General features: G+C 32.5%; 1 protein-coding gene across 3 annotated transcripts in view; it reads right to left on the reverse strand.

Moving 5' to 3' along the window:
* The window catches only part of LOC136038339 (protein MIX23-like), a 39,262-nt gene extending 23,811 nt beyond the window's left edge, over positions 1–15,451 (reverse strand). Inside the window, exon 1 of one of the 3 annotated variants that reach the window (XM_065721426.1) lies at positions 15,359–15,451. In XM_065721426.1, coding sequence (XP_065577498.1) covers positions 15,359–15,394 — 36 coding nt within the window. In that variant the 5' untranslated portion in view covers positions 15,395–15,451. The other 2 variants (XM_065721423.1, XM_065721431.1) reach the window with 2 other exon arrangements.
* Positions 15,452–15,868: the final 417 nt, after the last annotated feature.

The following is a 15,868-nucleotide window of genomic DNA, read 5'->3' on the forward strand; positions in this document are numbered from 1 at the left end:
TAGCCTTTCAGAATCAACTAACTTTTTGTGATTTAAGTTGTGACTTGCATAGACTTAAATGGACTTCACGAGAAAATGACATCTTATCAAGATGAAAATACCAAAGTCATGACCTAAAGCAAATGTTAATTGCATAAATTTGAATATATGTCTTGTCAATTCCATAAGAGGACAACATCTTATCAAGATGAAAATAACTGTGATATCACAGAGTTGTGAAATTCTTATTTAGTGGGAGGTCAAACAACACAAAAGGCAGAATATATATATATATATATATATATATATATATATATATATATATATATATATATATATACTAGCTGTTGGGGTGGCGCTTCGCGCCACCCCAACACCTAGTTGGTGGGGGCGCTTCGCGCCCCCCCCCAAGCCCCCCCGCGCGCGTAAGTCGTTACGCGCCATAATAGTTACGCGCCATTGTAGTTGTGTCCCTATGTCCCACCTGTGAATATAGATAGATATATATATATGGTTTTAACTACGTAAAACTTGCGAATATACAACATTCTTTGCTGTCCCATTGTCTTTGCATATAAATAGATTGTCAGGTTTACCGACTCTTGAACATGCAACATATAATGGTCCATGGGAAAACAATCTGTATTCAGATCTATACCTCATGATTCTAATGATTGCCCTTGAGCTTTGTTGATGGTGATTGCTAATCGACCATTCCCTGTCCCGGTGTCCCGGTCGTCATTTACATCCCCCTGTTTCCCCCGGTGTCCCCGTTGTAGTTGTGTCCCTGTGTCCCGGTCGTCATTTATATTCCCTGTGTCCCGGTCGTCATTTGTATCCCGGTGTCCCGGTCTGTATATACATTCGTTTTTTAGTTTTGTTTTTCTCCTTTATTTTTTTCCTTTTTTTTTCTTTTTTAGCTTATTTAGATTTTTAGATTTTTTAGTTTTTTTATTAGTTTTTAGTTTTTTTTTCTTTTTAGTTTTTTTGTCCCGGTCGTCATTTATATCCCCCTGTTTCCCCCGGTGTCCCCGTTGTAGTTGTGACCCTGTGTCCCGGTCGTCATTTATATTCCCAGATAGTTTTTTTTTTTTACTTATGTCCTGGTCGTCATTTATACTCCCTGTGTCCCGGTGCTTTGTTGATTGCTAATCGAACATTCCTTTTGTCCTGGTCGCTTTCTCTTTGAGTGTCGTCATTTATTAGTTTTTTCCTTTTTTCTTTTTAGTTTTTTATTGGTTTTTACCTTTATTTTAGCTTATTTTTCAGTTTTTTCCTTTTTTTTAGTTTTTTTTTTTTTTTTATTTTTTTTAGTTTTTTTCCTTTTTTTAGTTTTTTTAGTTTTTTTTAGTTTTTTAGCTTTTTTACTTTTTTTATTAGTTTTTAGTTTTTTTTTGTAGTTTTTGCCTTTTTTTAGTTTTTTCAGTTTTTTTTTTAGTTTTTTATTGGTTTTTACCTTTATAGTTTTTTTAGTTTTTTAGCTTTTTTATTTTTTTTATTAGTTTTTAGTTTTTTTGTAGTTTTTGCCTTTTTTTAGTTTTTTCAGTTTTGACGTCAAGTCATTTATATCCCCCTGTTTCCCCCGTTGTCCCCGTTGTAGTTGTGTCCCTGTGTCCCGGTCGTCATTTATATTCCCAGATAGTTTTTTTTTTTACTTATGTCCTGGTCGTCATTTATACTCCCTGTGTCCCGGTGCTTTGTTGATTGCTAATCGAACATTCCTTTTGTCCTGGTCGCTTTCTCTTTGAGTGTCGTCATTTATTAGTTTTTTCCTTTTTTCTTTTTAGTTTTTTATTGGTTTTTACCTTTATTTTAGCTTATTTTTCAGTTTTTTCCTTTTTTTTAGTTTTTTTTTATTTTTTATTTTTTTTAGTTTTTTACCTTTTTTTAGTTTTTTTAGTTTTTTTAGTTTTTTAGCTTTTTTACTTTTTTTATTAGTTTTTAGTTTTTTTTTGTAGTTTTTGCCTTTTTTTAGTTTTTTCAGTTTTTTTTTAGTTTTTTATTGGTTTTTACCTTTATAGTTTTTTTAGTTTTTTAGCTTTTTTATTTTTTTTATTAGTTTTTAGTTTTTTTGTAGTTTTTGCCTTTTTTTAGTTTTTTCAGTTTTGACGTCACCTGATCCAGTTTTTTCAGGTGACGTCACCTGACACATCCATCCACACATCCACAGACAGACAGACAACTTATTTTTATATATATAGATATACTAGCTGTTGGGGTGGCGCGAAGCCCAACACCTAGTTGGTGGGGGCGCTTCGCGCCCCCCCCCCCCCCCCAAGCCCCCCCGCGCGCGTAAGTCGTTACGCGCCATAATAGTTACGCGCCATTGTAGTTGTGTCCCTATGTCCCACCTGTGAATATAGATAGATATATATATATATATACTAGCTGTTGGGGTGGCGCTTCGCGCCACCCCAACACCTAGTTGGTGGGGGCGCTTCGCGCCCCCCCCAAGCCCCCCCGCGCGCGTAAGTCGTTACGCGCCATAATAGTTACGCGCCATTGTAGTTGTGTCCCTATGTCCCACCTGTGAATATAGATATATATATATATATATGGTTTTAACTACGTAAAACTTGCGAATATACAACATTCTTTGCTGTCCCATTGTCTTTGCATATAAATAGATTGTCAGGTTATCCCCCTGTTTCCCCCGGTGTCCCCGTTGTAGTTGTGTCCCTGTGTCCCGGTCGTCATTTATATCCCCCTGTTTCCCCCGGTGTCCCCGTTGTAGTTGTGTCCCTGTGTCCCGGTCGTTATTTATATTCCCTGTGTCCCGGTCGTCATTTGTATCCCGGTGTACCGGTCTGTATATACATTCGTTTTTTAGTTTTGTTTTTCTCCTTTATTTTTTTCCTTTTTTTTTCTTTTTTAGTTTATTTAGATTTTTAGATTTTTTAGTTTTTTTATTAGTTTTTAGTTTTTTTTTCTTTTTAGTTTTTTTGTAGTTTTTACCTTCTTTTTAGTTTTGTTAATTTTTTTTTTTACTTGTGTCCTGGTCGTCATTTATACTCCCTGTGTCCCGGTGCTTTGTTGATTGCTAATCGAACATTCCTTTTGTCCTGGTCGCTTTCTCTTTGAGTGTCGTCATTTATTTTTTTCTTTTTTAGTTCTTTTAGTTTTTACCTTTTTTAGTTTTTTTTTAGTTTTTAGTTTTTTTAGTTTTTTACCTTTTTTTAGTTTTTTTAGTTTTTTAGCTTTTTTATTTTTTTTATTAGTTTTTAGTTTTTTTGTAGTTTTTGCCTTTTTTTTTAGTTTTTTGTCCTGGTCGCTTTCTCTTTGAGTGTCGTCATTTATTAGTTTTTTCCTTTTTTTTTTTAGTTTTTTATTGGTTTTTACCTTTATTTTAGCTTATTTTTCAGTTTTTTTCCTTTTTTTTAGTTTTTTTTTATTTTTTATTTTTTTTAGTTTTTTACCTTTTTTTAGTTTTTTTAGTTTTTTTAGTTTTTTAGCTTTTTTACTTTTTTTATTAGTTTTTAGTTTTTTTTTTGTAGTTTTTGCCTTTTTTTAGTTTTTTCAGTTTTTTTTTTAGTTTTTTATTGGTTTTTACCTTTATAGTTTTTTTAGTTTTTTAGCTTTTTTATTTTTTTTATTAGTTTTTAGTTTTTTTTGTAGTTTTTGCCTTTTTTTAGTTTTTTCAGTTTTGACGTCACCTAATCCAGTTTTTTCAGGTGACGTCACCTGACACATCCATCCACACATCCATCCACACATCCATCCACAGACAACTTATTTTTATATATATAGATATATATATATATATATATATATATATATATATATTATATATATATATATATATATATATATATGGTTTTAACTACGTAAAACTTGCGAATATACAACATTCTTTGCTGTCCCATTGTCTTTGCATATAAATAGATTGTCAGGTTTACCGACTCTTGAACATGCAACATATAATGGTCCATGGGAAAACAATCTGTATTCAGATCTATACCTCATGATTCTAATGATTGCCCTTGAGCTTTGTTGATGGTGATTGCTAATCGACCATTCCCTGTCCCGGTGTCGCGGTCGTCATTTATATCCCCCTGTTTCCCCCGGTGTCCCCGTTGTAGTTGTGTCCCTGTGTCCCGGTCGTCATTTATATTCCCTGTGTCCCGGTCGTCATTTGTATCCCGGTGTCCCGGTCTGTATATACATTCGTTTTTTAGTTTTGTTTTTCTCCTTTATTTTTTTCCTTTTTTTTTCTTTTTTAGTTTATTTAGATTTTTAGATTTTTTAGTTTTTTTATTAGTTTTTAGTTTTTTTTTTCTTTTTAGTTTTTTTGTAGTTTTTACCTTCTTTTTAGTTTTGTTAGTTTTTTTTTTTACTTATGTCCTGGTCGTCATTTATACTCCCTGTGTCCCGGTGCTTTGTTGATTGCTAATCGAACATTCCTTTTGTCCTGGTCGCTTTCTCTTTGAGTGTCATTTATTTTTTTCTTTTTTAGTTCTTTTAGTTTTTACCTTTTTTAGTTTTTTTTAGTTTTTTAGATGAAAATTTTTTTTAGTTTTTTCCTTTTTTTCTTTTTAGTTTTTTATTGGTTTTTACCTTTATTTTAGCTTATTTTTCAGTTTTTTCCTTTTTTTTAGTTTTTTTTTTATTTTTTTTAGTTTTTTACCTTTTTTTAGTTTTTTTAGTTTTTTTAGTTTTTTAGCTTTTTTACTTTTTTTATTAGTTTTTAGTTTTTTTTTTGTAGTTTTTGCCTTTTTTTAGTTTTTTCAGTTTTTTTTTTTAGTTTTTTTAGTTTTTTAGCTTTTTTATTTTTTTTATTAGTTTTTAGTTTTTTTTGTAGTTTTTGCCTTTTTTTAGTTTTTTAGCTTTTTTATTAGTTTTTAGTTTTTTTTGTAGTTTTTGCCTTTTTTTAGTTTTTTCTTTTTAGTTTTTACCTTCTTTTTAGTTTTGTTAGTTTTTTTTTTTTTACTTATGTCCTGGTCGTCATTTATACTCCCTGTGTCCCGGTGCTTTGTTGATTGCTAATCGAACATTCCTTTTGTCCTGGTCGCTTTCTCTTTGAGTGTCGTCATTTATTTTTTTCTTTTTTAGTTCTTTTAGTTTTTACCTTTTTTAGTTTTTTAGATGAAAATTTTTTTTAGTTTTTTCCTTTTTTTCTTTTTAGTTTTTTATTGGTTTTTACCTTTATTTTAGCTTATTTTTCAGTTTTTTCCTTTTTTTTAGTTTTTTTTATTTTTTATTTTTTTTAGTTTTTTACCTTTTTTAGTTTTTTTAGTCTTTTTAGTTTTTTAGCTTTTTTACTTTTTTTATTAGTTTTTAGTTTTTTTTTGTAGTTTTTGCCGTTTTTTAGTTTTTTCAGTTTTTTTTTAGTTTTTTATTGGTTTTTACCTTTATTTTAGCTTATTTTTCAGTTTTTTCCTTTTTTTTAGTTTTTTTAGTTTTTTACCTTTTTTTAGTTTTTTTAGTTTTTTAGCTTTTTTATTTTTTTTATTAGTTTTTAGTTTTTTTTGTAGTTTTTGCCTTTTTTTAGTTTTTTTAGTTTTTTAGCTTTTTTATTAGTTTTTAGTTTTTTTTGTAGTTTTTGCCTTTTTTTAGTTTTTTTAGTTTTTTAGCTTTTTTATTTTTTTTATTAGTTTTTAGTTTTTTTTTGTAGTTTTTGCCTTTTTTTAGTTTTTTCAGTTTTCAGTTTTGTCACCTGATCCAGTTAAAACCGCGCAGTTAGATGAAGATCCACCTGGACAGCGAGAGTCAAAACATATTAAAACTGAAAATGATAGCGATGATGATTGGGTTTGGGATTTTGACTTGGAAAAGGTCATCAATGACTACCAGATTTTAGTTAAAAAAAAAAGGTTCGGCGATATGTATTTCATAGTGAAGCTGAAAAATAAAGAAGAAAAAGAAAACTGAAAAAAGAAAAAAGAGAAATTACAGACTGGGATACCGGGACACAAATGACGACCGGGACACAGGGAATATAAATGACGACCAGGACACAGGTATTTAAGAATATCGTTCAAAGACAAATTTTTAATTGTAAGAAGACCGTTGAAAGAGAAATTTCTAATTGTAAAATGACTGAAAAACCTACAATGGCAACGGTACCACCATCGAAGTAGATAACCAGTGGGTTTACGGCCAACCTACCATCTTCAAAGATACCACGATAGGAAGACTCTACACCGTTCACCCCAATCAACATGACATGTGTAGAATTGGATCGTGAACAAAGTTACAGTACGAGTGATCTATTGTCGTATGTACAAAATAACATTTACAAGTTAACGTCGGAACAAAAAGACATTTATGATACGATAGACTCAATTTCAGGACGTATACAACTACCTGCTGATTTCTGTAGTTTAGTGACGTCCAAAAATGAATTGATTGAAAAAGTATTTCCGAATATTCTAAAAAATTATAAAAATAATAAATGGCTTTTAGTTATTATAGAAGATTTGTGCGTACGTATGGCAAACAAACCTCTTCAGGATTTGGGAATGCCTTCACCTAACCGTATCGCTGCTGTTTCGACATGTGTAGAATTGGATCGTTAACAAAGTTACAGTACGAGTGATCTATTGTCGTATGTACAAAATAACATTTACAAGTTAACGTCGGAACAAAAAGACATTTATGATACGATAGACTCAATTTCAGGACGTATACAACTACCTGCTGATTTCTGTAGTTTAGTGACGTCCAAAAATGAATTGATTGAAAAAGTATTTCCGAATATTCTAAAAAATTATAAAAATAATAAATGGCTAAGTGAAAGAGCGATTCTCGCACCCAAAAATATAGACGTCCACGAAATCAACAATATTGTTTTGACCAAGATTCGAGACCAGGCAGTCCTTTGCAAGTCAGTCGACACAGTTTTGGAACCAAATGAAGCGGTTAATTATCCATCTGAATTTTTAAATTCCATATATCTTTCAGGGTTTCCACCACACGTGCTACAACTAAAAATAGGCGACCCACCAAAGCTTTGCAATGGCACGCGACTTGCCGTAAAAAAAACAATGGAAAGCCTAATAAAGGCGACAATCTTGACAGGGCATTTTGAGGGTAAGGCTGTTCTTATTCCTCGCATTCCCATGATTCCAACGGATCTGCCTTTTCAATTTAAAAGATTGCAATTCCCAATTCGATTAGCATTTGCAATCACCATTAACAAAGCTCAAGGTCAATCATTAGAAAAATGTGGTATAGATCTTAATACTGATTGTTTTTCCCATGGACAATTGTACGTTGCATGTTCGAGGGTCGGTAAACCTGACAATCTATTTATATGCAGCGACAATTGGACAGCGAAGAATGTTGTATATTCGCAAGTTTTACGCAGTTAATTTGTATTGTATCCATCTATCTATCTATCTATATAAAAACGAGTTGTGTGTATGCATGTTTGTTTGTTTGTAAAAAGAGCGTTTGCATATGACGTCATTATTAGTGCATACGGCTTTGTATATGCACAGACAATGGGAAAGCCAAGAATGTTGTATATTCGCAATTTTTACGTAGTTTAACTCCTGCAGACGAAATGAATGCTTGCCTGAAAAATTCTAATTTATGGGCACACGTAAAAATATTAAAATTAACTACAAATATGCGTGTCCGATTGCAAAACGATGATTCTGGTCAAACATTTTCAGATCAATTGCTGGCAATTGGAAACGGAAAGCTTCCAGTAGTGGGAAAGCCAAAAATGTTGTATATTCGCAATTTTTACGTAGTTTGAAACACATATATAAATCTATCTATATTCACAGGTGGGACACAGGGACACAACTACAATGGCGCGTAACTAATATGGCGCGTAACGACTTACGCGCGCTAATAACTAATATGGCGCGTAACGACTTACGCGTCTGTCTGTTGTTGTCTGTCTGTGGATCAGGTGACGTCATGTTTCTGTGTTGACTGACGTCATGAAATTAGTTGTCGTCATTTTTGCTTTGACGGTGACGTCATTAACGGTATTTAAGACATTTGTTCACGGAAAAATGTTTAATTGTAAAATGACTGAAGAACCTACAATGGCAAGAGCCGAGGAAGCTGCTCAAAGAGTTTATGCCAAAAAACTTGCTGCTGATAGAGAAAGTAAGAAAAGAAAGCGTTCCGAGGAATCACAAGAACAGCAAGAAAACAGGCTTGCGGCTAAAGAACGCAAAACCGCGCAGTTAGATGAAAATCCACCTGGACAGCAAGAGTCAAAACATATCAAAACTGAAAATGATAGCGATGATGATTGGGTTTGGGATTTTGACTTGGATAAGGTCATCAATGCCTACCAGATTTAAGTTAAAAAAAACAAAGGTTCGTCGATATGTACTTCATAGTGACACTGAAAAATAAAGAAGAAAAAGAAAACTGAAAAAAGAAAAAAGGTAAAAAACTAAAAAAAAAACACTCAAAGAGAAATTACAGACCGGGACACAAATGATGACCGGGACACCGGGACACAGGGAATATAAATGACGACCGGGACACTCAAAGAGAAATTACAAACTGGGACACCGGGACACAAATGACGACCGGGACACAGGGAATATAAATGACGACCGGGACACAGGGACACATCATTAGAATAATGAGGTATAGATCTGAATACGGATTGTTTTTCCCATGGACAATTATATGTTGCATGTTCAAGAGTCAGTAAACCTGACAATCTATTTATATGCACAGACAATGGGACAGCGAAGAATGTTGTATATTCGCATGTTTTACGTAGTTAAAAACATATATTTATATTTATCTCTATTCACAGGTGGGACACAGGGACACAACTACAATGGCGCGTAACGACTTACGCGCGCGGGGGGGCTTGGGGGGGCGCGAAGCGCCCCACCAACTAGGTGTTGGGGTGGCGCGAAGCGCCACCCCAACAGCTAGTATATATATATATATATTTATATATATACATATAAGAACTTCTAAGTTCTAGAAGAGGATTTTGAAGCAATATAGACTTGTCTTTAAGCCTGAGTTTATGTATGTCTCAGTACTCAATTTGTTGTAGTGCATTTACCAGACAATTTTGCTTATGCATCCAGATACCAGATATTATTCTTCTGGTCTCTAGGAATGCTCTGTAGGGAATTTATGCAATAAACATAACATGATAAGACCCATCCACCTCTAAGATGTTTCTCTTGCTGAAAATACTAGATATTATCAATAGTGTACCACTACCTTATCCCTTCACTCACTTAACCCCCTGCAATATTAATTAAACAAATAACCCCCATAATACACCTTGGGAAGAAAAACCCACATACTCAGTACCATATGAATGGCAGTGATGGGTCCTGCAAAGTTATTACCAGCAGCCTCATGGGGAGAGATCTTAATGTCCTGTTTAATGACAAGTTGAATTTTCTTATCCATGCACAATCAATCATTGCAAAGGCTAATGGGACAACTTGGCTTTGTTAAAAGAATGTTCACTAGCAGCTCTCCAACTGTTATGACTAAGCTATTAAAGAGTCTAGTTTGACCAAAGCTAGAGTTTAGAATGTGTTTTGCAAGCCCAATCAACAAGACTGACAAAGCAGCCATGGAATCAGCCCAAAGGAGGGCAAAAAAATGTATTAAATCTTTCTACAATGTCCTTTACTCATCTTGTTACAATAAGCTCAAAATACCATCTCTAACATATCAATGTAAACAACAATGTGACAACAGCATACATGCTTCTAAATGCAGAGGATATCATTCCTGGGCTTTTCTAATTGGACGGTTTTCTTGCAGTTTCAAGCTTTGAATTCATCCCTAAAAGTTGATTCTTCATGATACCAAAAGCCTAGTGATTTCAAATAAATTTATTTATGTTTAGATAGCTTTGCTAGTCATTAGATGAAGACGCTATCTGATGTGTTTCTCAACACTAATCCTATATATAATAATTGATTTTGTTTGCAAATAGACTATCCTATGCATATTAACCATAAAAGCTTCCATTGCAGGAAGTTTCATTTTTAAAGTGCCAACATCCACTCCTTCTCTGTCTAGAGGGCACTGAGCTTTGATGACCTTTTAAAATCTTTATTCCATAAAAGTTAAATCTTGTAGAACAGATCTTCTGCTTATATGAAGTACATTAAAAGTATTTTCAGCCTAATAACTTTGTTCAATTCCAGTTTATGAGGCTTCAAAGATCTGCAAATATGCTTCCTAAATTTAAAAAAAAACATATATGGATTAAAATCCTACTCAAATAACATGAATTGCATTTTCAAACCCAAAACAAGAGGGGAAGAAACTGAAAATTAAGGTACAATGTTGTTCTGTCAAAATTCTGATAGGTATAGATCTATCAGGTAGACAAATTTGTAAGACATAGGAATCATCAGAAGAGGATTAAGATAGTAGCTTGGCAATACCTTCCTGGAGTATGTTTTTCACCCTGGATTCATTACTGAAAAATTTGTTTCCTTAACTTAACCATTTTCCAAGATAACAAAAAGTAGCTTGTCCAGAATTTTACCTTTTTTAGGCTTACATTATTTTATGTCTGATTATTTTTCACCATTTTCTTCAACAGCTGGTTCATAATACTAAAAAATCTAATCTAAAAAAATCAGTAAGCCTTTACCATATATTTACTATGGTTCTTCTTGGTTATGTCTGATTTTACTGCTTTTTGATTATACCTCTAGCTTTTTTCACAATATAATTTACCTCCAAAGTGATTATTGAATTATAAAAGAACATTAAAAAAATGCTTAAAGTGATAGCCTATATTCACTTTCATCCTAGCCTAATTATATTGTACATTGCAAATTTATTGGTAAAGTGAAGTGAAATACTTTTAAAATAATATAAGCCAAGTATTTTAGGATTTTTTTTTTCTTTTACATTGTTTTCAGAATATTTTAGTTTCCTTTTAAGCGCCCCTAACTGCAGAGTAATATATCTAACTACTTTCATAGATTGACAAAAGCCCTGGTCTAGAATGTTACCAAACCAACTACTGGCCACTACAAAAAGCCCTCCAAAAAACTGCCATAGCCTCACTGATACTAATGTAGACATGAGCTAGGCAATCAATAAGATATCTTAATACAGTGAATGGTAGGCTAGTTAGGGCCAGTAACTATTTAACTACTTATATGGTAAAATTCTAGTTGATCAACTTTTGGCTATCTCAGAAAGAGGTTGTGTTAGGAAAATGAAACTTTCAAGGATGGGTCTACAGGCTCAACTATGTCCCATGAAGGTATTTTGAAGTACCCACCTCCACTCCTTCTCCTTCTAGAGGGCCTTAAAATTTATCTACATGACAGGTGTATACCTATTGAAATTTTGACAAAACAACATTTTACCTTAATTTTCAGTTACCAATGCCTTTTCTCTGCCTTTAGTTCTGAAAATGCAATTCCTGTTACTTGAGAAGAATTCTGAGCCATATCAATGTTTTTTCCAAAATTTAGGAAATGTACTTGCATATCTTTAAAACCTTATAAATGGGGCAAAGTTGTGAAGCTGAAAACAATTTTGTTGTACTTCATTCAAGATCTATTTTGCAAGGTTTCAATTTTATTACACACATATTTTCAAAGGTCATCAAAGGTTAGGGTCCTCTAGAGGGAGAAGGAGTGGAGGTGGGTACTTCAAAATACCTTCCTGGGACATACTTTAGCCTTTAGACTCAACCCTGAAAGTTTTATTTTCCTAACCTAACCCCTTTCAAAGATAGCCAAAAGTCAATCAACTAGAATTTTACAGCTTAAATTTAACTAGGGTGGCAATAACCAAGAAAGAAAACATATACTGAATGCATTTTGATTTTGAAATAAAGTTAGCCTACCCAAGGCTTCTAAGAAAGCTAGAAAAAAAACGAAGCCTGAGATACAATCAAAAAATGAACTTTAATAAACGTTGCAATACCATACATTACAGTTCTTTCATAGACTTTAACTTGCCTCAAATTCCAGAAAGTCATCACAGCTGAGTGGCATAATATTTAACCTGAAAACGTTCTTTTTTTTAAATTATACGGGAATAAAATATGCTAACTATTTGAAATCATCTTATTTTAAGTATTTAATCATTGTCCTTTTAAATTAGGTGTCAATTTCTTTGCACCAAAGCTTACTTTATCTTAATTGGAAGGATCTGGAGGCAATTAATGTCCCTTAAAATGGAAATAGCCCACTTACACATTTTCAACATGTAGTTGAGACCGGGGGCGGATCCAAGATTTTTCTTAAGGGGGGGGTGGTGGCATAATAGGTTGCTCCAATAAACTTTCAAACAAAGAAATATCAGTAAATTAAAGGTAACCTTAAAAATTATACCTCGTAAGTAGGTAGTGAAAATGGTCGTAATTTAATCTAAAACCTGGTGAGGATTAAAGTTCTTATAAATCTGTTTAAGTTACAACAATGTAAAGATATTGATACAAAAAATAGTAAGGTATAAAAAGTACCCCATTGTAAAAAATTAAGTGCTGTTTATAATTTACAAAAAAATTGATATTTAATATTTCCTGCATAATTTTTGGTCTTTGTACTTATGACCACTATAGCAAATGATTTAAGCTGTGTATTGTCCAAAAAATTGGTCTTGAACCATTGTTTGGAGTCATGCACTCTTTTGTTACTATATAGGTCAAACCATAGAAATTATGATAGTACTGAAGAGTAGGAAATGAGGTTTAAGATGCAATAATATATGAGTAAAAAATTAAACGTTAAGTACTAGTTCGTTTAGGGGTGCAAAAATAAACAATGAGCAAAGAGATAGAAATACATAGTAGAAATTTAAAACGATAGTTTCAAGCATAGGCAATAAAACATTAACTAATCACTACTTCTTTTTAATAATAGTGTTTTAATAAACAGTGTCAATTTTGACAAAATCTCAAAATTTGACTAATCAGAATTTTGCTTTTCATAACAATATAGCGTGTCTTTCCACAGTTTAAAGCTTGATATATTTTGCTTAAATTATAGAATTCACAATTTTATAAGAAAAAGTCTATTTTTGTCTTTCTACTCCCGCCACATCTTTGTATTACATTGTCGATGTCTACCTCAATATGTTGGTGAATGCTTATAATGGCTAATCCTGTCAGTATAGAGTCCTGTTAGTTTAGAGCTCTTCGTTAGCATTTCCTCTACTATTCATCCTAGAATATATCCAGATCTACTCATTTATTCATCCAGAAAAATATGGACTCAAATAACATTGAAAAACTATAGATTACTCATTTAAGTTCTCAGGGTTTCAAGCTGCGGTGGATTTTTAATATTGAAACTTTAGATATTCAGCTCAAACGTTTAAATATCTGTTGAGCACAAAAATTTGAAATTCTGTTCAAATTTAGTATTAAGTAAGAGAATCGTCCTGAAAAAATTTTGATTTATAAACAACTAATTGTGGAAATATGATAGGATGGCATGAACCAAAATGAGTACAGAAATCCTCAGCTGTATGTATAGCAGTATATATAATTATGGGCAAGTATATGCAGTCCTTATAAATATACATCACTATATTTTTTGACTGGTTGGTATTGAGAAGGTAAAAAATTCTGAAGTAATATTGTAGTTGCATTCTGTTTCTGTGGAGAATTCCCACTTTTTTCTACAATTCATATAGTATATGTTTAAACAAAATCAATGTCATTCCACTGATTTAAACTGGCAATTCAGAGACCCATATATACTGGCTAGATAAAAAAAAGTGTACACATAATTATTCACCTTCTTTTACACAATTTTAAAAATTTATTTCTCTTCAATCATTACTCTGACCTTTGAAATAGGAATTTTGAATCATATAATTAGTTTTAAGTGAATACTTAATGAACTTTTATTGAAGTTCAGATATTTCTAAAGAGTTTGGCCTTTATTCTAATGTTTTAGGATGAACAGAGGTGGTGATATGTCATTTAACCTAGAGGTTTAATTAGATAAAAACAGGCAGTAAAGCAGCCACTATTTGCTAATCAAAATCCAAAATGTAAATCAATATATCTTTGCACTTCTCAGGCATTTACTTTCTATTTTAGAAATCCCCCATATAACAATAATGTTGTGAAAACCACCTGCTTCGCAAAAAAAAACAAACCCAAATTTTACAATGGTCAAAAAAAGTAATGATATGAATTTCTTTGCTTCTGCACTAAAGCAAGACTCAAAAAAAAATCTTTGACAGTAAAAAGAAGTTTAAATATTATTTCAGCCATGTTGTAACAGCACAATCCTGAAATATTATTTCAACAGCCAAAAGAAGTAATGATTTTAAGTTTCCTCTTCTTTTTAATACAAAATGAAGATTTTCACCTCCCAGTTGGCTTTTGTGGTAATACTGGCAGATTCTCTTGATAAATCTAAATTTAATTGAATGACAATATGCGTCATCAGTAAAGTATAACAGAGACCACATAAGTTAACTGAAACGCTGTTCCTAACTTGTTTAAAAAAAAAACAGTCTTAACAATTAAAAACTTATTTATGACTCAAATATTAAAAACCATTTACAAAAATAACTTTTAAATGTTACAGTATCCCAACCTCAACCAGAGCGAGCAGTCCCAACCCCAAATCTGCCACTTCATTAGAGGGAGACACCTGGACCCGCCTGATTGCGACCAAAGAGCATAGCTTACCTATTCACTGGAGAGTAATCTCAGCACTGCTGTTCTGATTGGTAACTGCAATTCTCTCATTTTCTCACCATCACAACTGGTTATGTTACACAATTTTCGTAATTGTTAGGTAATCTAAGGCAAAATTTAAGCATTTGCACATAAATATGGGGAACCAATCGTTTTTTGAAATATTAATTTGAAAAAAGTTTGATTAACATATGTCTTCAGGATTAGCCTTTTCTCTGCCTTTAGTTCTGAAAATGCAATTCCTGTTACTTGAGAAGAATTCTGAGCCATATCAATGTTTTTTTCCAAAATTTAGGAAATGTACTTGCATATCTTTAAAACCGTATAAATGGGGCAAAGTTGTGAAGCTGAAAACAATTTTGTTGTACTTCATTCAAGATCTATTTTGCAAGGTTTCAATTTTATTGCACACATATTTTCAAAGGTCATCAAAGGTTAGGGTCCTCTAGAGGGAGAAGGAGTGGAGGTGGGTACTTCAAAATACCTTCCTGGGACATACTATAGCCTTTAGACTCAACCCTGAAAGTTATATTTTCCTAACCTAACCCTTTTCAAAGATAGCCAAAAGTCATTCAACTAGAATTTTACCGCTTAAATTTAACTAGGGTGGCAATAACCAAGAAAGAAAACATATACTGAATGCATTTTGATTTTGAAATAAAGTTAGCCTATCCAAGGCTTCTAAGAAAGCTAGAAAAAAACGAAGCCTGAGATACAATCAAAAGATGAACTTTAATAAACGTTGCAATACCATACATTACAGTTCTTTCATAGACTTTAACTTGCCTCAAATTCCAGAAAGTCATCACAGCTGAGTGGCATAATATTTAACCTGAAAACGTTCTTTTTTTTTAAATTATACGGGAATAAAATATGCTAACTAAAGACGTGTCTTCTAGATAGCGATACTAAGTTCTTAACAGGTATAGCCATCTAGATTTTCAAAAAACATTCTTAAATCTTCATTTGAAATCATCTTATTTTAAGTATTTAATCATTGCCCTTTTAAATTAGGTGTCAATTTCTTCGCACCAAAGCTTACTTTATCTTAATTGGAAGGGTCTGGAGGCAATTAATGTCCCTTAAAATGGAAATAGCCCACTTACACATTTTCAACATGTAGTTGAGACCGGGGGCGGATCCAAGATTTTTCTTAAGGGGGGGGGGCATAATAGGTTGCTCCGATAAACTTTCAAACAAAGAAATATCAGTAAATTAAAGGTAACCTTAACAATTATACTTCGTAAGTAGGTAGTGAAAATGGTCGTAAATTTAATCTAAATCCTGGTGAGGATT

Source organism: Artemia franciscana, chromosome 2 (genome assembly GCF_032884065.1).
Source record: "Artemia franciscana chromosome 2, ASM3288406v1, whole genome shotgun sequence".
Classification (NCBI taxonomy): Eukaryota; Metazoa; Arthropoda; class Branchiopoda; order Anostraca; family Artemiidae; genus Artemia; species Artemia franciscana.